Source organism: Leucopleurus acutus (genome assembly GCF_964270905.1).
Source record: "Leucopleurus acutus genome assembly, chromosome: 19".
NCBI lineage: Eukaryota > Metazoa > Chordata > Mammalia > Artiodactyla > Delphinidae > Leucopleurus > Leucopleurus acutus.
The window spans coordinates 7492103-7515560 of record NC_139161.1 but is presented as its reverse complement, the minus strand read 5'-3'; the positions used below and the strand labels follow the sequence as shown (position 1 = coordinate 7515560).

Below are 23458 nucleotides of genomic sequence, written 5' to 3'. Positions count from 1 at the left end.
CATGCCGCGGAGCAACTAAGCCCGTGCACCACAACTACTGAGCCTGCGCTCTAGAGCCCGCGAGCCACAACTGCTGAAGCCCGCACACCTAGAGCCCATGCTCCGCAACAACAGAAGCCACCACAATGAGAAGCCCACGCACCGCAACGAAGAGTAGCCCCTGCTTGCCGCAACTAGTGAACGACGGCGCGCAGCAACAAAGACCCAATACAGCCAAAAATTACTAAAAAATAATAAATTTTTTAATTTATAAAAAGAATTCTGAACCAAAGTAACTTGTTCTGCCACATTACTGTCAACTGTTTCACAGATTAGGTAACAAATATGTGATCTTACGCATAATATTCCAACTGATGATTGCTACTTTGTAAACACCATTTTATTTCCAATTGCTGTGGATTCGAGGAAATGACTTGTATCTTTTGGAATGTGTAAATTACTTTGCTACCTTTTCCCCTTTAACTCTTGTGGTTTGAGTTTGGTTCCTAGCTGACGAGATGCATTTAGCATGTATTGTTACCCATCCCTGGCAGGACGTGTCAGTGAGGGTGGGGGTACCAAGGAGGCGCGGGGGGTCCAAAGCGTGAGAATCATGGTTGGACAGCAGTGACCCACCAGCTTTGCTGGGCCTGCGAATAAGCCAAACCACTAACCTCTCCTTTTGTAAAACTGAAAAACCCTTAATAAAATCTGTAATCAACACAAAAAGTGTCTTTATTAGGTGATGGTGTTGGGTTTCATTCTGGCTTCCCAGCTTTGATTTTCATAATTGAACAGGAAAGTCAGCTACTTTCCTAAGCTTTGGGGTGTGGAATAAATGCATATTTATAGTTTCACCACGTCCGTCTTCTACTCTTGACACATTTCTCACGCCCTCCACCTCTCCGCAAGTCAGCGCTCAGAAGAGAGCTGGAAAAAATTGATTTCCGTGCGCAAGGGGGATGCTAGTTCCCCGACCAGGGATCGAACCCATGCCCCCTGCAGTGGAAGCGCAGAGTCCTAACCACTGGACCCCCAGGGAAGTCCCTGGAAGTGTTCGGTCGTGGAGCCCAGGCCCCCGGCAGTTCCCCAGGGAAACCGGGAGGAAGAAGCACACCGGCCTTGGATCCCGGTAGCGACCGCTTCGCAAAGGAGCGTTCAGGCAGCTCCTAGCAACGTGTCAAGCCGCAAACAACAGGCCGGGCGCCAACTAACGGCCGCGGCGAGCCACCCTGGGAAATGTAGTTCATCTCGGTGCCCCAGGTTCCCTTGGCTCCGGCAGGTGAGCGGGCCTAGGACTACAACCCCCAGAATGCTTCGCGCCTTGCCTTGCTTCCGGAGGCCGGGCGACTGAGAGATTGGCGATCTAGAGGCTCCGAAGCGGGAGGCCTGATTGAGCTGGGCTCGAGTGGAGCCTGGAGCAGCGGATATGTCTGGGACACGTCCAAGCGGCTGCGCCTCCAAGGGGAATGGCGCGTAACGGGGGGGATTCAGGGGCTGGAAGGATCGTAGGTTGCGCTCGGGATCGAGACGGGCTGGGCGCGCGGAGGGGGTGGCGCATGGAGGGGCGGGGAGTCTCGAGACCGAGGGGGTGATTCCGGGAGAGCGCTAAGGGGCGGCCTCGGGATCTTAAAACGCCTGGCACGAAGTTGGCTGAGCAGATGCAATGACGCGATGGTCTTTGTGGCCCTGAGGCCTTTGCAATGCTCCCTTAGAAATTCCCACGGTCTGGGAGGCTGGGAGAGGATCGCTAGGAGATGGCAGACGCCCCTGGATGTGATAAGAGACAAAACGTGTTGAGACTTGTAGGCCGTGAACATTGCATTACAGAGAAAGAGAAACACAACCATTCAGAGTGGCCCGTATACAGTAACCTCACATAAATTTTGCATTCTAATAACAGGACAGGCCGACACCAGAGAACTAGAGAGGCCCACCTCCCACTCCTTTCTTCCAAGCTGTGCCAAAGGTCAGTTTTGGCAACGTTGAGGAGGAGGTGGGAGAGAATGATAATTCTGGGGAAAACAGTTCTCTATTAATGGAGTGAGTCGGATTTACAGTTAGTGTGAAGGGAAATTTTTCCACCGACAGTGAAAATACTATCAAGGAGTAACCAGCATTTGCAGCCGCTCTTTGCTCTGAACGCTGCCAGGAAAGTAGTCAGGGTGTTGCCTGGGAAGGTGTATTGGCCTTAGTGCTAGGCACCCACCTCCTTTCTGAGATGGGTACCTGCCATTTTCCGCATTCTCTTTCAGAGTAAGGGATGAGGACCACTGCACTTTTTTCGAATAATCTCCAGGCCTCGAAAAGTTACCAAGGGGACTTCCCTGGTGGTCCAGAGGCTAAGGCTCTGCGCTTCCGATGCAGGGGGCCTGGGTTCGATCCCTGGTCAGGGAACTAGATCCCACATACCGCAACTAAGAGTTCCCACGTGCTGCAACTAAGACCCGGTGCAGCCAGATAAATAAATAAATGTTGAAAAGAAGAGAAGAAAAGAGAAGAGTTACCCAGAACACTTCGCTTCTCATCTGAATTGCTCACCCTACAAGGAATTTTTTAATTTATTTTTGTCTGCGTTGGGTCTTCGTTGCTGCATGCGGGCTTTCTCTAGTTGCGGCGAGCGGGGGCTACTTTTCTTTGCGGTGAGCGGGCTTCTCATTGCGGTGGCTTTTCTTGTGGAGCACGGCCTCTAGGTGTATGGGCTTCAGTAGTTGTGGCACGTGGGCTCCGTAGTTGTGGCTCGGAGGTTCTAGAGCGCAGGCTCAGTAGTTGTGGCTCACAGGCTTAGTTGTCCCACGGCATGTGGGATTTTCCCGGACCAGGGCTCGAACCCGTGTCCCCTGCATTGGCAGGTGGATTCTTAACCACTGCGCCACCAGGGAAGCCCTACAAGGAATTTTTAATTGATGGAAATGTTTTGATCTCTTGAATGGGTAAAGTGAGAGAAGGCTTGATCAACCTTGGACTCAACCACTGTTAAATCCAAATAATTTTTAAGCAGCCACTTTAATTTTCTTCATTAGGGAGGATGAGCCTGATGGGCAGAATTCAAATGAGCTGGACAGCGCTGTGAAGGAGCTGCAGGCAGCCCCCAGAGCCTTGAGATGGTAGGCAGAATGCAGAGTAGGTGTGTGGAAATGGGAGCCTGCCCTCACCCCTACTCCCACCTCCAAGATCTTAACTGCATGAAGTACTTTGGGGGCTGGGTGGCCCCAAAGAAGAGTGATGGTTAGGAGCATTGGTAGCAAACTTATTCATGGGACTTCCCTGGCGGTCCAGTGGTTAAGACTCCACGCTTCCAATGCAGGGGGCGTGGGTTTGACCCCTGGTCCAGGGAACTAAGATCCTGCGTGTCATGTGACACGGCCGGAGGGAAAAAAAACACTTCTTATTAAACAGTAAGCAAGCATCTTTTTTGAGCCTCTGAATGTTCAGCTGAAAGCATCCTTACATGAAAACTTTACATCCTGGCTGGCTGGGAGGGTTTGCGTGTGGCGTCTGGAAATCTGAGGGAAAAGGAGAGACTTCTGCCCACCGGATGGCACCCACAGTGGTGTCCCCTGCTGGTTAGTGGGGGCCCTTTTCATGCTCTGAATGAGCCTATTCTCAAAACTCAGAAAACCATAAAGGGCCTCTGTCTATAAATGCCATTGGTGCGCCTTTTCCTCTGGTGACTTGGCGAAAGGCAAAACAGTTCATTCTGCATTGTTGGTTTCAGTACACGTTCACTGTCTCATCTTGTTAATGTGATTTGTTTTTCCCATTTTAGGCACCAAAAACCAAGAAGGGATTGAAAGGTGAGTGGAGATGGAACACCACCCTTACGCCAAAAATAATTCCCCCACTTTGGGTCCACACATAACTTAGACGTGTCTGTCTGAATGTTCTCAGTGTGAGTCTTGCTGATTTCCCCATAATCCCATAGGCAGCTTTGGTTTTCCTAGGGAATTCCTTATGCTGCCTCATTGGCCCTTGGAGTAATTCAGAAATAAACAACAGATGGGACTTGGGGAAAAAAATCCTTCTTGTTGAAGTATTTGTATCTAGAAGTATACCGTTGGGGTTAAGGGCGGTAAAGGCACTGAAGCTTGAGCTGAGAACTAATTCGGTACTCACACCTGGGTTTCCCCTACATGCTGCATCGGAAAGTGGCCAAGGTGGTGTGTCTTCAAACCAGCTTGGCAGGGGCGGGCGCTCAGCTGGAAGGGGACAAGGAGACTGGTGGTATGAAAGAAGCTTGTATATGTGCCTAGAAATCCTGAACACTTTTCCCAAAGAAGCATCTGGGCTTTGTTCAGAGTCTGGAAGACTGGCTTGTTGGCCAGTGTGTCACGTAGCATGTAGGTTCTACTGAAAAATCTTCACCATCATCCTTTGAGAAAGTTATTTTCAGATTCCACCCTGGGGTCTTTCAACAAAGCATTGTGACTGGTTGCCAGGAGTTAGAAAACATCTCATGGCCAGTGAAGAGAGAGCCAAGCCTAAGTCCCAACCTCTGAGGGGTCTGAGGTCCCGGATGAGGTCTCAAGACATGAAGCCCTAAGGACCATTCTTTCCTCCTGAAGTCACAGTGGCCCCTTTTCTGTTCCAGGTTCCATCGATGATGTCCTTGGTGACCTCCTGGGAGATGAGAGTAAGTGCCCCTTTGCTGGAATCCCCTGATTTAGGCTTGCTCTTTTTTTTTTGAATTGAGATAAAATCCACATAAAGTTCACTTTTTTTTTAAATTTATTTATTTTTGGCTGCGTTTGGTCTTCGTTGCTGTGCGCGGGCTTTCTCTAGTTGAGGCGAGCGGGGACTACTCTTCGTTGCAGCGCACGTGCTTCTCATTGCCGTGGCTTGTCTTTGCTAACGGAGCACGGGCTCTAGGTGTGCGGGCTTCAGTAGTTGTGGCACATGGGCTCAGTAGTTGTGGCTCGCAGGCTCTAGAGCACAGGCTCAGTAGTTGTAGCGCACAGGCTTTGTTGCTCCGTGGCATGTGGGGTCTTCCCGGAGCAGGGCTCGAACCCTAGCCCCCTGCATTGGCAGGCGGATTCTTAACCACTGCGCCACCAGGGAAGTCCAAAGTTCACTCTTTTAAAGTGTACAATTCACTGGCATTTAGTATATTCACAGAGTTGTGCAACCATCACCACAGTCGAATTCCAGAACTTTTTCATCACCCCATGAAGAAACTCCATACCATTAGTGTCACTCCTCATTCTCCCCTCCCCCACCCCTAGGCAACCACTTATTGAACTTTCTTTCTCCGTGGATTTGCTTAGTCTGGTCATTTTACGTGAAATGGAATCATACAGTGTGAGGCTTTTGCATTTGGCTTCTTTCACTTTCCATAATGTTTTCGAGGTCTGTCCACATTGTAGCATTCCTCTCTTCATTCCTTTCCACGGTATATATCTCGTTCTGTTTGGTTGATAGACATTCTCGTTCTAACGACATTCTCGTTCTGTTCCACGGTATGATATATCTCGTTCTGTTTGGTCATTCGTCAGTTGATAGACATTTGGGTGGCTTCCACATTTTGGCTAGGCTATTATGAATAATGCTGTTATGAACCTCCAGGTACAAGTTTTTGTGTGGGCATATGTGTTCAGTTCTTTTGGGTGTGAATTTAGGAGTTGAATTACTGGGGTATGTGGTAACTCTATGTTTAACTTTTTGAGGACCCGCCAAACTATTTTCCACAGCACCTGTATCATTTTACATTCCCACCAGCAGTGTAAGAGGTTTCCAGTTTCTCCACATCCTTGCCAATACTTGTTATTTTCATTTTGATTATAGCCATCTTAGTGGGTGAAAAGTTGCATCTCGTGATTTCCATGGGCATTTCCCTAATGACTAATGTTGCTGAACATGTTTTCATGTGTTTCCTGGCCGTTTATATCTTTGGAGAAAGGTCTATTCAGATCTTTGCCCAGTTTTCTTTTTTTTTAATTTTTATAAATTTATTTTATTTATTTTTGGCTGCGTTGGGTCTTCGTTGCTGGGCGCAGGCTTTTCTCTGATTGCGGTGAGCGGGGGCTACTCTTCATTGCGGTGCGCGGGCTTCTCATTGCGGTGGCTTCTCTTTGTTGTGGAGCACGGGCTTCTCATTGCGGTGGCTTCTCTTTGTTGTGGAGCACGGGTTCTAGGCACAGGGGCTTCAGTAGTGTGGCACGCAGGCTTAGTTGCTCCACAGCATGTGGGATCTTCCTGGACCAGGGCTCGAACCCGTGTCCCCTGCATTGGCAGGCGGATTCTTAACCACTGCGCTACCAGGGAAGCCCTGCCCAGTTTTTAAATTGGGTTGTTTATCTTTTTGTTGTTGAGTTGTACGAGTTCCTTCTATATTCTGGACATTAGTCCCTTACCCTGTGTGTCCGTGTCTGCTGCACTGAGAAGCAGGGCTTCGGGGTCATGCACAGCTCACCAGGGACAACAAGGCCGAGGTTCCCCGCACCTGGCCCATAAGAACCCACAAAGCGCAAGCCCATGGACGATGGCAGTGCCTTGCTGTTCCTGCATTTCCATGGGGCTGCGGTGGCATGGGAGTAGCCTCTTCATTTGGCACCAGTTGGGTTGACTTCCTGCTTGGAAACATACCGCTCCCTCCCCCATTCTGGCTTTTAAGGGACCTGCCTACAGGGCCAGTTTCCTTCCTCCAAAAAGGCCCCTCTTTCAGTAGGAAGGTGTGGGAGACAGCTTGGTGGGGAACTTGCAATCCTTTTCCCCTTGACTCCAGTTCTCTGTGACCGAATCACATCTTTTGTTTTCTTTTTTTCCAGCGACACCGCCTGAGAAGCCTGTTAAACTAGCTTCACGTGCCAGAGACGCCACAGGTGCAGCTCAGGCACTCCCTCCCTCAAGGGCTAGAGCAAAGTGAGCACACGGGGCTGGCCTGGGCATCCAAGCCCCATTTCAGGCCCAATGCTCCTCCCCCTCCCCCACCCACCCACCACTTTCCACTCACTGTGGGCCCCGCTTGTAGTGTCACCACCTCCCGGTCCTCCCGTCAGCTCCTGGGCAGTGAAGGAGCCTGGAGGAGTGCGAAGAGAACTGAACTGGAGGTCGGAGGTTCTGGCTTCTAGTCCTACATCGGTTATTTACTGTGTCAACTTGGGCAATTCCTGAACCTCTCTGAGCCTCAATTTTCTTACCCTCAGAATAAGAGGATAGGCCTAGATAGGTGCCTCCCAGATTGTGTCTGTCCTCCTGAGAGTTGCGAGATAGGGAGACACTTTGTGAGCTCTCTGCCCTCCACCTTCATTTTAGCCCAAGCAGTTCTGTTTTTCTCTCTTACCTGTTGTTTTGAAAGGGCTCTACTGCTTTAAGACACTTTTAAAATCACTGCATTAGGTGACCTGTGAAATTCCTTTCAGCAACTCTGTTCTTCCAGAGAAGAGTCTATTCAGGTTCACTTGGACTCTTTAAGCCACTTCTCCCTCCTTAGAATCATCTAGTGCCCTGGGGACCATTCGTGGGTGGGTGCTGACTCTGCCCCTTTGCAGGTCCCTCTTGGAAGATGATGCCTTCAGCACCAGGGCAGGCCTGGCAGGAGCTGATGCTGAGGTGAGCCTGGCGCATTCCCTGCTCCTCACTGACCCTACTTATCCCCAGAGACAGTGAGATGAGCGTTGTGCCGAGGGGCTGCCCACGGAGGTTTAGAAGTCCCTGCGAAGCCAGTTCGTTCTTCAAAGGGCTGCTGGGGCTTCCCTGGTGGCGCAGTGGTTAAGAATCCACCTGCCAATGCAGGGGACACGGGTTCGAGCCCTGGTCCGGGAAGATCCCACATGCCGCGGAGCAACTAAGCCCGCGAGCCACAGCTACTGAGCCTGCGAGCCACAACTACTGAGCCCTCGTGCCACAACTACTGAGCCCATGGGCCACAACTACTGAAGCCTGCGTGCCTAGAGCCCGTGCTCTGCAGCAAGAGAAGCCACCACAATGAGAAGACTGCGTACTGCAATGAAGAGTAGCCGCCTCTTGCTGCAACTAGAGAAAGCCTGTGCACAGCAACGAAGACCCAACACAGCCATAAATGAATGAATGAATGAATGAATGAATGGCTGCTGAGTGGACCCAAGGCAGCATCCTTTTCCTTTCTACCAGTGAGATGAGCTAGAAAGTAGAGCTCCGAGCAACTGCTTTAGGCTCGATGTTGCCACTTCTAACTGTGCTTCCCATAATAAACTCCACGCTGTCCAATCACGTGGATGGAAAGTAGCCTAATTTGAGTCCTATGATGGCTGTGCACTTACTGCTGGGAGGACCGGAAAGTGGCAGTGCTTCCTGGGTGTCCACAACTGGGCAGGCTTGACTTCCTACAATACCTGAGCCCCAAGTGAGGGCAGGACCCTCCAGGTTATGCCCCCTGACCCAGCTCTGCTCCTGCCCTAACAGAAGCAAGGCAACAAGGGCCCTGAGCTTTGTTGGACCTTGACTAACACGCCTCGTCACCTCCCATCTTGTAGGTTTCAGACATCTCCGATGCAGACCCGCAGGCTCTGCTCCAGGCCATGAAGGTAAGGAAACAGCTTGCACGATGCGGGGAGCCAGGGACACGGGGTGGGATACTATTTTGTGCCAAGCCTTCATTCTCCCTCTCATTTCTTCTTTTACAATTTGTATTTCTGAGCCCCACCTCATGCAAGAATGGCATTCATGAGCTCTTGCCCTCCCTGCCCCTCTGGGTATAAATCAGTTTTCCTGGTTTATGGAAATTCACCCACCCAGAGACACAGTCACGTCACAGGCCTCTGGTGAAATGGGGCTGCCTCCCCCCGTGAGGAAAGGGGGAGACCGTTTCCCCTAAATCTTGTTCTTTTTTTTTTTTTTTTGGCCACACTGCCCTCACCAGGGATTGAACCCGGGCCATGGCAGTGAAAGCCCAGAATCTTAACCACTGGGCCACCAGGGAATTCCCTCCTAAATCTTGCTCTTAATCTTTCTCCAGATTTCTCCTCACATCCCCTGCCAAGTCCCCTTTAGTACAGCTGTCCTGTTGTCAGATCGAGCCCCAAGCTGATCTTTGCAATGGAATTTTAAGACATAAATTCATAAGCACCATCTCATGGGGCTCGGGTGGCCTGGCTGGGGTCTAAAATGTTGAGTGGTCCTGTTTTCTCCCTCCCCTTCTGTCCAGCAGCATCCTCCCACCTGACCTCCGCTTCATGTCCCTTCTGGTTAACCCATGCTGCCACAGGCCAGGGCTGAGCGCTTGCTTTCAGCCCTGTGGGACCCTGAAGGGTTGGAGTCTGTTTCCTTCTTGGCTCCGGAATCAGCTTCTTTAACCTCAGTTTGAAATTGCTCCTCCCCAAGACCAGGCAGCTGGGCCCCCTGGGCGTGACCCTCGAGTCCTCTGACTAGTCGGTAGTGGTGGCTCTGAGTCTCTCATTCCAGAACCACGAGCTGAACCCTCCACCCACTCTGCTTACCTTTGGTTCCATTATCTTTCCCAACTCACCTTTCTTCTGAATAGTTTTCTCATTCTTTTGTTTCCTCACATTTCTGCCAACCGCCCTTGGAGCGCCAACCGCACTTATCAAAATCGCCATGCTCCCAGTCTGTACCAAGGGCTTGTGGCAACCAGGGAGTCCCCGACCATCTTCCTCTCCCAGCATGCTTATGGTGGTTTTTAATGCCCTTACCGTAGACCATTCATTGACCCAGAATAGCATCCTTCTCATACCTCTGCCTCTGTTGTCAGTTTGCTTCTCCCGACCCAGGCAGGCTAAGGAATCCAGATGAAAAAGACATTTTTTTAAAGGCTTTGTATTTTGCAGGCTTCTTCATGCCTCTTTTTTTTTTTTTTTCCAGGCCGAGCTGCTCGGCTTGCGGTATCTTGGTTCTCTGACCAGGGAGCGATTGAACCCGGGCCCCCTGCAGTGGAGGCGCGGAGTCCTAACCACCAGACCACCAGGGAATTCCTGAGATCAAATTTTTCTTGACTTTGGACAGAGGGTTATCTTCTTGCCTCAGGTCCCTTGTCACTGCCCAGTGGTAGTCCCTTGGGGAGTCTTAAACCCCAGGATCCTGCTGTTTCGTTTCTACTGCAAATAGCTTTGACATTCGCTAAGCCTTTGTGAGAAGCTGCTGAAAGCAGGTTTTAGGCACCCTCTCATTCTAGCATCAAGGCAGGAGCTGCCGGTGGGGCTGATAGGAGTACCAACCTGAGACTTTTCAGCTTATCTGAGATCGACTATGTTGAGTCTTTGGGCTTTGGCCCTGCCTCTGTCCTTGTTCAGTCCCCCACCCCAAGTCCCCATTTGTTCCATATGGAAGTTGGAGGCAACACCCTCACCAGGCTGCTCAGAGCATGAGGGTGTTTAGCACCCGCTGGCTGAGCCCCTGTGGGGATTCCTCCCCCCTCCCTGCTTTTCCAGGATCTGGATGAAATGGATGCTGATCTCTTGGGTCTGAAGAAGTCTAATGTAGCCTCAAGCAAAAGATCTGCAAAGGGTTCTGGGAAAGAAGAGCAGCCTAGTCCTCTTAAACCTGCTGGTGTGTTAACAGCCAATGAGAAACGTGAGTGAGACATAGGTCCGCGAATCAAGGGACATTTGGGGGATGTGGGAGGTGCTTAGAGGGTAGCTCTCAGCCCTGTGGGTTTTCTCTGCCTGGGATGGAGAGGCCAGGAGCTCATTGTGTGCGTGTGTGTTAGAGTATTTATAGTGGGGGAGGGAGACAGGTTGAGCTTTCCTCCTTCCTGCGGCTCTTCCAGTCCCTCTAAGTCCATCATGGCAGCTCCTGGAGAAGCCATTTGAGTTAAATTGGAGAATTTTATGGTAGCCTGTGCATCTCCCAAACCTATGTCCCTGTTGGAGCAACTTGTGAATAGGGGGCCAGAGGTAGCTTCCAGACCACATTTCCCGGCCAGAAGCCTGGTTGAGAACCGGAGAGGTGTAGACCCATCCCATGGCTGTGTCCACGGCCACAAGCCCTCAGCCTCCAGGTAGAAGTGTGCGCCAGCCCAGTGGTCCCAGTCTTGGTCTGGCAGAACGTAGGCCAGGAGAGATCCAGGCCTGTGACCTTGCCTTCTCTTTGCTCCCTGCAGGAGATGCCATTCCCACCAAGAAGCTATCTCCCTCTCCCACCAGCCTTGGGCATCAGTACAGGAAGTTCTCCTTTGAAGGTACCACAGACCCTGCAGTCACACCTCTGGGGTGCTTCAGTTTTGAGAGTGCAGTAGGCTGGGCGATGCTTACTTGCTTGCCCGAGGCCGGGCCACTGTGTATGTCAGAAGAGGAGCAGAGAGCTCGTGCCGCTGGTTTTGTTCCTCATGAATTCAGGGAGGGACTAATTATGTTCTACTGGCTGGCATGTCTGGGGCACTTATTTGCAAGGACTTTGAAGCCAGGTGTCAAACTGAAGACTTTATAAAGTGTGGGGAAAAGTTCCTTTTCCTTCATGAATGCGTGGAAGTTTTACTTCTCTTCTCATGCCTCAGTGCAGGCCCTGAAGCCTGGGCCACTCTCCCTGCTTCCTCTACCCTGGCCCAGCCTGGTCTGTGTCCGAGCCCCGCTAACCCAGGCCCCCAGATGCCGAGCGGCTTGTATAGATATCAGAGCGGCTAGAAATCTCCAGTAGAGCAATAACTCCCCTAGCACAGCACAGCGCTTGTTTTCCTGAACGAAGTGTGCAGTCTTCCCTTTGCTTCCCCTTCTGGCCGTGAGACTTGGAAGACCCGTTGGCAGGACTTCTCTCTGATGATGAGGAAGGAATCGCCAAGAAGCTGCCGGGGACGGAGAGTAAAACAGCTTCTGTAAAGAGCCCAGCCCCGGCCAGAGATCAAGGTGGGGTGGGCGTGTTACCCATTCCCGGGGCAGGTGCAGTTGGCTAACTGAACTTTCCGGTGCAGAGCCAGACACCCCACCAGGCAGGGACCACAGGTCTCAGATCCTGGACCAAGAGGTTATCAGTCTCTGGGAACGGGGAGGGGGGATGCAGGAGCCCGGGGGTGGGGCTGTGGGAGTGGGGCTGGGGAAGCTGGGTGCTGTGGGCAGACCAGACACTGCCATGCCCGCTCTTCCACCCAAAGGCCAGGGTTGCAGGGAAACGCCCCCCTCGACCCATTCAAACATCACCGTTGCAGCCAGAAGGCTGTGGGCATTGTGCCCTGTGTTCTGTCCCTTAGCGCCCTCTATCACTCTAACTCCTGGGAACACTCCAGTCCGAAAGAAAGAAGAGTTGCTCTTTGACGATGGGGACGACATCATGGCCACCCTGGGGTTTGGAGACAGCCCCAAAGTGGAGAGGAGGCACACGGGAGACCAGTAAGGGTCCCTGTGAGCGGAGAGTCCCTCCCTGGCCAGGGAAAAGTGAGAGGGAGGGTACAGTGGGGGCCCCCCCAGGAGCCCCTTGTGTTCACATGTACCAGCCCTATGTCCCATCCTGCAGGGAAGGGCCCCTCCCTGCCCGCTCCAAGCTGGATGAGCTGCTGGGTCGGGGCACTGCCGCCAAACTCCTGGCCCGTCCGGGCACCAGGGAGCACGGGGAATTCAAGCTGGACAAGAAGTATCAGCGGCCACAGGGTGAGGAGCTTGTGGGGCAGGGGCGGTGGGGAGTGGACCCCCAGAACAGGATTTTACCACAAGCCATGATAAGAAATAAGCTTTACATCATGACACACCTTTAATTATTCACGTTTATTACTGAGACAAAAAATGTCAAGAAATAATAGTCACCACATTCAGTGTATGTGTTCTTTGACTAATAAATACATTGGCTGCGACTCATTCAATTAGTATTTCCACCTGCTAATAGGCAGCAGCTCACGGTTTGAAAAACACTGCCCTGGACCAGTGTTCCTCCGTTCAGAGCATCGGCCCACGGGCCATCTGTTGAGAATCACGCTCGTGACACGCACGGCTCACCACGCCTCACCTGCAGGGGGTCTGCAGCAGGGCCCGCTGGTACACTCTTAACAGCTCCTGGGTGATGTTTCGTAGGCTGGAGCCTGAGTGTTGACAGACGCCCAGCCCCTCACCCTGCTTTCTCCACAGCAGCTTCCCTATCACTCGTCTTACCCATCAGGCTGCCAGTTCAGCTTTTCTTAAACAAAGAATTCTGCAGCTACAGAAGAAGAGTTTGAGTCCCCCTGCTCTAGATCACAGGTTCCTTCATTCACAGACAAAGAGGACCCCGGGGGTGACGAGGACTTCACCTTTGGGGCCTATCAGCCCACCGTGGGCTCCTCCGAGGGCCGGCAGTCCCGCCGGCAGTCCGTCAGGTAAGTGGGGCCTGCAAGGAGCTTGGCCTTGGAGGCAGGTTGCCCGCTGGGAAAATGGGCGGAATCCAAGATGTCTTTCATGGGTGTTCATGGTGTTCTACGGACATCACTCAGCTTGCCGCGGCTCTGGCTGTGCAGGGCCCCGGGCATCACGACTTCTTAGCATGGGCCCCATAGTCACCCCCAGCAGTGGAGGGAAAGGCCCGTCAGGGGCCTCTTGGGACAGGCTGCTTGCCCTGCCTTAGACCCCCCACTTCTCTGTCTTGAAGTAGGTTCTTTGAAGGCGGCACAGACCCCAAGGGAGAACCAGGCTCCAGACAGAGCACCCCAGCAGCATCCAGCCCTACCCAGCCCAGGAGGGGAGGTGCTGACTGGCTGGGCCTCAAGGACGAAGGCCTGGACCTGCTCCCTACCTCCCCGACCAGGGAGGCTCGGAGGGGCCCCCCTCCCGCCAGCCAGCATTCTGTTCCCAGCCACCACTCTGCCCCGGCCGGGCTGCCCTCCCTGGGGGCACAGCCACCAGCTGCGGGTACCGGTTCTCCTGCCAAAGGCAGCCAGCCTTCCCAGCCAGGAGCGTCTGGGAAGAAGGAGGAGGACTGGCTGAGCCATGCCCTGTCTCGGAAGAAGTCCCAAGGTCTGTCTGGAGAGGAGCACGACGCAGCCTGTAAGGGCCAGCACTCGGTAGGGGCGCTGCCTTCCGACAGGTAGGGGCTTGGGCCGCTGTCCCTTTAATTTTCTTTTTTTTAATATTTATTTATTTGGCTGTGCTGGGTATTAGCTGCAGCACGAGGTATCTTTGTTGCCACGTGCGGGATCTTCGTTGAGGCGTGCGGGATCTTTTTTAGTTGCAGCACGCGAACTCTTAGTTGCGGCAAGTCGGATCTAGTTCTCTGACCAGGAATCAAACCCACTCCCCCCTGCATTGGGAGCGCGGAGTCTTAGCCACTGTGCCACCAACGAAGTCCCAGGGCTGCTGTCTCCAGTGGAAGGAGGACCCTGCTGTCTCGGTGCCTCGGTCGGGAGTGCCCACAGCGTGCCTCAGAGCAGAGCACCGCCTCTCGGCCGTGCTTCTCCCCTTCTTTAGGTGCTGGGGAGAGGGTCTAGCTCCCTGCCTTTGCTCAGACGAAAGCACGAGGGAGCTGGGGGGCTGCCGACGCTCACTCCCTGACTGCTGTGGGGACAGGTGCTGACCTGATCGGGCAGGAGACCGAGGGCGCCCTTATGGCAAACACACAGCCATCCCGGTGCCTCTGAGCAGGGGCTCTGTCCACAGCGCCCTCGGGCTGGTGGGACACCCGGTGTCCAACTGCCCTGCTGACCGAGCTAAGGCAGGCAATGCGTGCGCGGGTTGGAGCCGCTCGTGCTCCTGGGGACCCGCGCGTGCTCTTGGGAACCCGCTCGTGCTCCTGGGGAGTGTTCGAGAAGGGGAGGCCGCAGGATGTGAGCGGCCCTGAGGGGGCTGGCGAGGCCGGGACTGTCCAGAGGAAGCAGCAGGACGCTCTGCGGCTGGAGCGAAGGGGAGGCGAGGCGGGGCGCTCATGTGACAGGCCAGGGATGTCACCCAGCCCTGGGGTTGGGGTGAATGAGGAGGGCGGTTTGGACCTGGACCTGAAACCGAGGTGATCCCGAGAGCCGAGAAGCAAGGGGGAGCACCAGACAGGAGAAGCGAGGAGCCCAAAGGGTGCTGGAGCCGGCGGGAGGGTGAGTGAGCAGGCCCTCCGCCGAAGCTGAGCGAGCCGCGTGGCCCGGCGCACGGCCCTGCTGCCCGTAACAGGCCCATGGTCGCTCCTGGGACATCCTCAGGCGGTCCCAGTGAGCACTGAGGCCAGGACGGGCTACGGAAGGCCAGGCGCTCAGACTTGGGAGGAGAATTACCAAGACGGGATGGTTAGGAACAGGAGGAAGGCTGAGGGGAGGCGGGAGGAGGGGCGGCCACACAGCTTCACTCGTGGGCTTTGTCCCAGCCCGTCTTGGTCCAGCCTAACCCGGACCTTCTGCCTTCTTCACTTTAACATTTACTTCCTCAGCCAGCCTGCTGCCGGCACCCAAGGGCTCGAGCCAGCAGCCGCCGGGGGGACCCCAGGCACGGCAGCACAGAGGCCGCCTGCCCGGCCTGCCGCCTCAGGGTACATTCATGGCGGGGCTGCGGGTAGGGGAGGTGCGGCGGGGTGGCCCAGGCCCCCTTCCCTAGAGCGGCGGACGGCTGTGCTGGGCTCCTCGTGGTCAGCGTGGCGTGTGGTATCCCAGACCACATAGCAGGCCCACGGAGCAAGGGGCCGGAAGCTGGGTCCCCGTCCCCTTTTCCCAGCTGAGACCTCACTCTTAGTAAGCTGCCAGCCTCCAGGCCTTTGCAGTCAGTGACCTGAACCTGACATTTTCCTTTCCTGCTGGGCCAACCCTCCCCTGCTCCCGGCGTCCTACACAGAAGGCTCTTCAGCTTGCCACCCCCATTCCTGTGTCCTCAGGTCCCCCGTGACTTGGAAGCCCGCTGCCTCGGCCCTCCACGCGGGTGACCCAGAGAGGGGAGCAGCCCCTGGAGATTGCTCCGGCACTGGTTTGTCTTCTGCTTTGTTCGAGGGGTGTGACTCTGGGTAGAGGAGAGACACTGAGAGCTTCCTTCGGGGGCCCTGGCAGACGAGGGAAGCTGGGCTCTCCCGAGCACACACCCAGCCCGCGGGGCCTCCCTGCACCCCCTGCTCATTTCTCTGCTGTTGATTTTTCAGAGCCTGCAATTGGTTTCCCAAGCTCCCAGGAAGCCCCAGGGCTCTCTGTGCCTGTCCAGGTAGGGAGGGTGAACCAACAGGTGTAGGTTTCGGGCCCGTGGAACAATTGTCACGTGCTCAGAGAGGCAACACCTGCCAAACCCGACAAGCTGCTGGGAGGCAGGCACCGTGCTATCAGCTAGCTCCCCCGGCGCTCCCCGCCAGCACTTTCCGTGCCACTCCCGGGCAGGTTTGGGCGCGGATTCGCCAGCATCAGTAGGGAAGTGAGGTGGCACCCAGGTGGGGGCAGCTGCGAAGGCTCTAATCAGAAAGCAGGGCCGCGGGTGTCCTGCTGCTCTGTCTAGAAAGCCTCCTCCATCCTTGCCCTCCTCCCACTGCACCGCCTCTGTTTCCCAGGTGCAGTGGTGCCAGTGACCCCCCGGGCCTGAGGAGGCCTAGCCCCATGGGGGCACCTCCCGGGTAACCCGGAAGTGCCTTTGAGAGGGTGGGTGGTGGGCAGCCTTCGGGAACCAGAACGGCTGTCTGCGTTGGGGCTTCAGGCCTGACAGAAAGGGGCAGGGTCACAACCTTTTGTTGTAGCCAAGGCTCTGCTGGGACTCGGCTGTTTATCCAGGGATCTGGAACCCTTTCTGGGAGGATGCTGTTCTGAGGGCGGAAGGGAGACTCATCTTCCCCAACGAGACCTGCGAGGGGAGGGGCAGTGACCATTTGACTCTCCCGGGGCTCATCCTTGGCCTCTCGGTGTCACGACCTTGTCCCCATCTACAGCCCCAGATCAGACACAGGGCCTGGGAGGTCCAGTGAGTGAGGGCCAGAGGTGGGTGAGCTCAGCTGAGTCCCTGTCCCCTACCTGACAGGGAACATCCCTCCCCTTCTCCTCCAGTCCCTGCTCCCAGAGTCCCTGGCCTGGAGCCTGCTGCCCGGCTCCGAGTACCAGCAGCAGCTCCTGGCGGCACAGGCTCAGCTTCAGAGGGGCACTGCCGAGCTCCAGGCCGACCTCCTGCAGAGCCAGGCCCGGCTGGCGGAGCTCGAGGCCCAGGTGCGGGGCAGAGGGGCAGCCGGCTCCGGGGGCAGGGCTGAAGTGGGAGCGGGCCACGTGACGGCCGGACGGCTTCCCCAGGTGGTCTGAGGGACCCTGCCCCCCACAACACACACAACCCGTCCCTCCCGCCGTCTCCCAGGTGCGGAAGCTCGAGCTGGAGCGGACACAGCACCTGCTGCTGCTGGAAAGTTTGCAGCAGAGGCACCAGGCAGACCTGGAGCTCATCGACAGTGCCCACAGGTACCCCCCGCTCCTCCGGCCCGGACTTCCGGTGGCTCATGGCCAGCCCCAGCTCCCGTGCTCTGAGAGGCCCTTCGGGTGGCCGCCGGCACCTCCTGAGCCCCGCGATTGGGTGTGCTGTTGGCAGGAGCCGAGTCAAGGTGCTAGAAACATCGTACCAGCAACGGGAAGAGCGGCTGCGGAGAGAGAACGAGGAGCTGTGTGCCCAGTATCTGTCGCGCTGCCAGGAGGCTGAGCAGGCCCGCGCCGAGCTCACAGCCCAGCACCAGCGGCACTTGGCGGCCACCGTGCAGGAGAAGGACCAGGAGATGGAGCGGCTCCGGGAGCTGCAGCGGTGAGGGGGAGGCCCGGGGGCAGGGGGGCTGCCTGCAAGGGTGGCCAGGGGAAGCCAATTGCTGTGAGACCCCAAGCCATGGGCTCAGCAGCCTCTGGACCGAGGCTCGACCCCTTCCATTCTGGGAAAGGACCTAGGCCGAGCTCACTGCCGCATCGCCCCACCAGTGGGGACCCATCACTCCTACAGAGTGGGGAGGGCATACCGGCAGGGCCCAAGGTCACTAGCTGTTCGGGCAGGGCCTGGCAGCAGCAAGCAACCCGAGGGCTAACTCAGCACCGGTGAACCCACTCACCGGCCCCACTTCTCAAGCCTAGTAACTAGTTGGCCCTGGAAAAGGTCGTGCCTGGCGCGTTGATCTGGTTACCTTTCTAGATGAGGGCAAAACTAAGAAAGGGCGTGTGAGGGAGTTGGCCGACGCGGGCAGAGCCGGCCTTTTCCCACGGCCCAGACTGGCCAGACACGAAAGGGTTGTCGGCACACCTGTCGAGTGTCCTTTGCTGCATAACAAGGAATCTGCCCCCAGAGAGTGGATGTGGCACTGAGGCAGCAAGACAGATAAGGCAGAGGAGCCGGGGAAAGTGAGGCAGTGCCCGGAGATGGGGAGGAGAGGCCCACGGAGCATGGGGCACCCGGAGGCAGGCCCCTCCCACGCAGAGCCGCCCTCCCTGCTGTCCCCCAGGGCCTCCATCCTGGAGATGCGCAAGGACCACGAGGAGCAGCTGCAGCGGCTGAAGCTGCTGAAGGACCGGGAGATCGACGCCGTCACCAGCGCCACCTCCCATACGCGGTAGGCGCGCCATCCAGGCCCTGCCCGCCTGCCGCGGCCCTGCTGGGCTCCACAGGCCGCCGTGACCTGAGCCCCCCGCAGGTCCCTGAATGGCATCATCGAGCAGATGGAGAAGTTCTCCAGCAGCCTGCACGAGCTGTCCTCCCGCGTGGAGGCCTCGCACCTCAGCACTGCCCAGGAGCGGGAGCTGGGGATCCGGCAGCGAGACGAGCAGCTCCGAGGTACCGCAGGCCACACGTGCCTCTCTCCTGTCCCCCGTGGTGGGAAGGTGGGCGGGCAGTGAGTGCCCTGTGGCCGCCCCCAGCGCTGCAGGAGAGGCTGAGCCGGCAGCAGCGGGACATGGAGGAGGAGCGGAGCCGGCTGCAGGAGGTCATCGGGAAGATGGAGGCGCGCCTGGGCGAGCAGAGCCGGCTGCTGGAGCAGGTGGGGCGCGTCCTCCTGCCGCAGGGCCTGTCTCCCCCGGGCACCCAGGGGATGGCAGCTGTACTCTGACCTCGCCTCCTGGGCCTCGGGACTCTCCTCTGGAATGTCTCTCCTGCCCTTTCCTGCCTCTGCAGGGGCTCCCACCTCCCCACCTCCAGAAGCGCCCCAGGCCTACCCCGTCCAGCTCCTACCTGCTCATCAGGGATGCCTGGGACTTTCGGAGAAGTGCTCTTGCCTTCTGAGCTGTAACAGATAACGTATTTAAACTCCCTACGTATCTTCCAGGTATGAGAGCGAGCTTCGTTCTTTAGAAAATCATGGCTTTTCGTGCTCGCTTCAGCAGCACATGTACTAAAACTGGCACAACACAGAGAAGATTAGCATGGCCCTGCGCAAGGATGACGCAAATTCGTGAGGTGTTCCGTATTTTAATAAGCGTGCTTAAACAGTTGGCTGTACTTATGGGGACTTCCCTGGCGGTCCAGGGGTTAGGACTCCATGCTTTCACTGCAGGGGGCCCGGGTTCAATCCCTGGTCAGAAAACTAAGATCCCACAAGCTGGGCAGCACAGCAAAAAAAAAAATTAAAATAAAACAATTGGCTGTACTTATGAAAACACTCAAATTGACCCCTACCTTATGCCAAACAAAAAAGCAATCCCTGATGGAATTGATCCCATAAATACTTGATGAATTCAGAAATAATAATACCTTTTCCTTTTCTGTACAAGGTTATAAGGTGATACATCTCATTGAAAATATTAAAACAACAGGCAACAATAAAGAAAATAAAAATTACCCACTAGCCAGAGATAGCCATTGATGACATCACATATATCCTGTAGACATATCAGTACATAGACACAGATGTTTTTACATCGTGAACCATATTTATTCAGCCCTTCATTCGGTGCTGTATTCAGCGCCTTTCTCGGGCCAGGCTTGTGTGTGCCCTGAGTCCCCTGGCATACGGTGTCATGCCCACCCTGGTGCTCTTTCCCTGTTGGATGACAAGAGACAGGCGGGCAGTGCTGCAGTTGGCGATTCAGGGAGCAGGGATGTTGCTCTTCTTTGGCCCTTTGGAGCCACAAGGTGCCTCTCTCAGCAGCGGTTCTGAGCCATCAGCCTCGGCACAGTTAATCCCAGCAGCTGGGCCCCGCTCCTTCCCATTTTCACCGCTCAGGAAAGCATGTGTTTGTGGGAGAAGCCAGAGGAGGGCGGTTTGCACGGCTCCCCAGGGCACGTTCCGGCCTGAATGGGGGCAGGCGGAGCATCCGGGGGGCGTGAGCCCTCAGCCCTGACTCTGCCCGGCCCGCAGGAACGCTGGCGGGTGAACGCCGAGCAGTCCAAGGCCGAGTCCGCGCAGCGCGCTCTGGAGGAGCAGAGGAAGGTGGTGGCCCAGCAGATGGCCGTGGAGCGGGAGGAGATGGAGAGGGCCAGGGTGAGCCCGGCCACAGCACGTTCAGCTCCGTCCCTGCCACTGCGCCCAGGGGTGCTCACCTGTGCCCTCACGCCCTCGCCCCAGAGTGCCTGCGCCCAGGGGTGCTCACCTGTGCCCTCACGCCCTCGCCCCAGAGTGCCCTGCTGGAGGAGCAGAAGTCCGTCATGCACAAATGTGGGGAGGAGCGGCGGCGCCTGGCGGCCGAGTGGGCCGAGTTCTGTGCACAGCAGAAGCTGAGTAAGGAGCGGGCCGAGCGTGCGGTGGAGCGGGCGCTGCAGGTGGACACCCAGCGGGAGGGCACCCTCGTCAGCCTGGCCAAGGTAAGACCCAGAGCCTCCCCGGACAGCGGGAAGCCCAGGCAGCCCTGCCCCTCTCCCCACCCCGGGGCCTCACAGCCCCTCCGTCAGGACGTGTCAGCTTAGCAAAGAGCGCAGCGGTAACAGGAGTATAGGAATTAAAACAACAGTCATCGTAATAACTACTTCCGTTTATCGTATCATCGCAGGTACTTTCTACACATTTGCTCATTAACTCCTCATCACGTTCCCGTGACTTAGATATTCTAGAAATCGGATTCCGAGAAGTTGAGCGCGGGGGCGAGGGGCTGCAGCGGGGCTTGGCCCCAGGTCTCCCACCACCTCCTCCCAGAGTCAGGGTGGAGCCGAGCCACAGCCATGAGGCAGGGCGGCCAGCGGGTCCTCGGAACCCTGAGCAGAGCCCAGTTCAGCTCCGGGGAGGAGGCTGCAGAGAGGCTTTGCTGTCTCCAGGAACAGGCAGAGCTGAAGCTCAGGGCAAGTGAGCTCCGGGCCAAAGAGGACCAGCTGGCGGCCGAGAGGGAGGCTCTGGAACAGGAGCGCCGGGAGCTGCGGCTGGAGAAGGAGAGGGTCAGCGCCGCCGCCCAGCGCATCAGGCTGCGCGCTGAGGAGGTGGAGAGCATGAGCCAGGTGCCCAGCGGCTCAGCCCCTGGGCATGGGCAGTGCACCCACCCCGCCAGCCCAGCTGACCCAGGCGGCCTCCCCGCAGGTGGCCTCGCAGAAGTACGAGGAGGGGGAGCGGGCCCTGCGCGAGGCCCGGCAGGTGCAGGCGGAGCAGCAGGCCCGGCTGCAGCTGGTGCAGCGGCAGCAGGAGCAGCTGCGGCAGCAGGAGCGGCACGTGCACCAGGCAAGGCTCTTCCTGCCTCCCGCTCCCCCCGCTCCCGGGGCATTCCTACCCCCACCCCTGCCCCCAGCCTTCTGCCCTCACAGCTGTGTCCTCTCTGGGGGGACGGGGACAGGAGAATCTGAGTCTGGCCCAGCAGCGGCTGCAGCTGGATCGTATCCGACAGGACCTGCCCTCCGGGCCCGTGGGGCTGCTCTCCAGGGCCCAGGGCTCGGCAGCCTCTGGTCTGAGTGGTAAGTGGCTGCAGGGGGGTGGGACGTTGGCTCGGCCGGCCCACTGGGCAGGGCAGGGCCAGCAACACCCTGCCCACGCCTCCTGTGTGCTCAGGTTAGGGGGCAGCTGGGTTTTAAAGTCATCTTGGGTTTTTTGTTTGTTTGTTTGTTTATTTATTTCTGGCTGCGTTGGGTCTTCGTTGCTGGGCGCGGGCTTTCTCTAGTTGCGGCGAGCGGGGGCTACTCTTCGTCGTGGTGCGCGGGCTTCTCATTGCGGTGGCTTCTCTTGTTGCGGAGCACGGGCTCTAGGCACGCGGGCTTCGGTAGTTGTGGCTCAGGGGCTCTAGAGCGCTGCAGTCCCTGACTCCGTCCTCCTTGGCCTTTACAGCCATCATGGCTCCTGTCCCCCCGGCTCCTCAGTGCAGCCAGCTGCCAGCCGGCCTGGGCCCCTCGCACCTCTACGCCAAGCTCGTGCTGCTGAAACACACAGCTGAGCAGGTGAGCTTCCCAGAGCAGATGCCGCCCCGGCCCAGGCCCACCTACTCCCCCTGGATTTAGGGCTCCTCGTGTTCACATTGGGGACAAGCAGCTCAGGCAGAGGCAGGAGGGAGCACAGCCTGGCCCCGGGGAGGGCTGAGCCCACCCCCTGGAGGAGAGCAGCAGCGCAGACTGCTTAGAGGACACGTCTCAGAGATGCTCACCGCGTCACTGATGGAGCATTTCCTACATGCCAGGCTCTGTGCCGTGCCTGATAAGCTTGTACCCTCCCACAGCCCTACCAGGCAGGTCCTGTTATTGTCTCCAGTTTACAGACAGGCTTAGAGGGATGAAGTCACGTGCGAACACTGGATGTGAGCGCTGGTGTCTCACTCCAGTGCGCGTGCTCGTTCCCTGCCCCACCCCCACTGACTCCCAGAGCCAGGCTGAGCTAGGATGCGAGCGAGAGGGGCCCCGAGGGAGGGCTGCTCGGCTGGCACCCAGGGTCCAGCTCACTCTCAGTCCAGCAACCCCGCGTCCCTGCGCACAGAAACGGGGCAGGAGGGAACCAGAGGGTGGCTGCTCACTCAGCCCTGCCTTTCAGGACCGTGACTTCCTGGAGAACGAACAGTTCTTCCTGGAGACCCTGAAGAAAGCCTCCTACAACATGACGTCGCATTCAGCCTGAAGGCCCCACTGCCTCCTCAGCAGAGGCCTGACTCTAGAACCGTCCCACTGCCCACTGGCCTCCAGCGCCGAGCAGGGGGGCCAGGGAGAGCCCTGCAACGCCCAGGGCCTGATTACAGCTCTTCCTGTGGACAGGGTGCCAGCGCGTTCTTTCCGACACTCCGGCCCGTGCGGAGGCAGGCAGATGCCCCCGTGCCTCTCAGACTCCCCAGGAGGCAGCAGCCTCTGGGGACACGCGAGGCTGAGGACATCTCAGCCCCACGACACTGTCGGCGACGGTGTCGGTGCTCCAGCCCCGCAGACGTCCGGCTCAGGGCCCAGCGTCTGACTGGGCTCTGTGGGCCTCTCGGCCCCTCAGCCCATCGATGGTCTGGGGATCTTTTCGCCTGGGCCTCTTCTGAGGCAGGGGGTCTTCTCGACTCCCTTGCCACAAAGAGTCTGCTGCCCTCCCTGCCTGAGAGGCCAGCAGAGGGAGCGCCGGGTCTCCTCCCTGATGGGGACGTAGAGTCAGGCCGCAAATTTTCAAGAGCCTTCTAGCCTCCTGGCCGAGGGGGTGGGAGGTGCTGCAGGGGCAGGAAGGGCGCTGTGCCCGGCGGCTTTTACCTCACAGACTGACCTGCCCTTGGGACTCAGCCAGCCCTTCCTGCTCCCAAGCCGGCGCACAAAGCCCCCGCCTCGTTCCCAGCTGCCGGGGCAGCGGACTCACCAGCACAGATGCTGGCCTCATCGGCGTCTTCTAATGCGCT

The 23458-nt window shown here is 57.0% G+C and overlaps 1 protein-coding gene across 1 annotated transcript; it reads left to right on the top strand.

Annotated features, from left to right (window-relative positions):
• Positions 1–1886: 1886 nt before the first annotated feature.
• On the top strand, positions 1887–22713 carry FBF1 (Fas binding factor 1; the record flags this gene model as incomplete). Its single annotated transcript, XM_082861519.1, has 30 exons — positions 1887–1948; positions 3003–3086; positions 3749–3776; positions 4571–4612; positions 6744–6837; positions 7467–7527; positions 8430–8480; positions 10341–10458; positions 11012–11089; positions 11631–11750; positions 12092–12230; positions 12355–12488; positions 13087–13186; positions 13456–13890; positions 15214–15312; positions 15652–15740; positions 15910–15968; positions 16793–16948; positions 17091–17191; positions 17319–17525; positions 18208–18315; positions 18397–18536; positions 18620–18738; positions 20056–20178; positions 20313–20498; positions 20946–21122; positions 21202–21339; positions 21452–21569; positions 21937–22046; positions 22630–22713. Exons 2-30 carry the CDS (start codon positions 3084–3086, stop codon positions 22711–22713), a joined length of 3417 nt encoding a protein of 1138 aa, XP_082717645.1. The 5' UTR covers positions 1887–1948; positions 3003–3083.
• Positions 22714–23458: the final 745 nt, after the last annotated feature.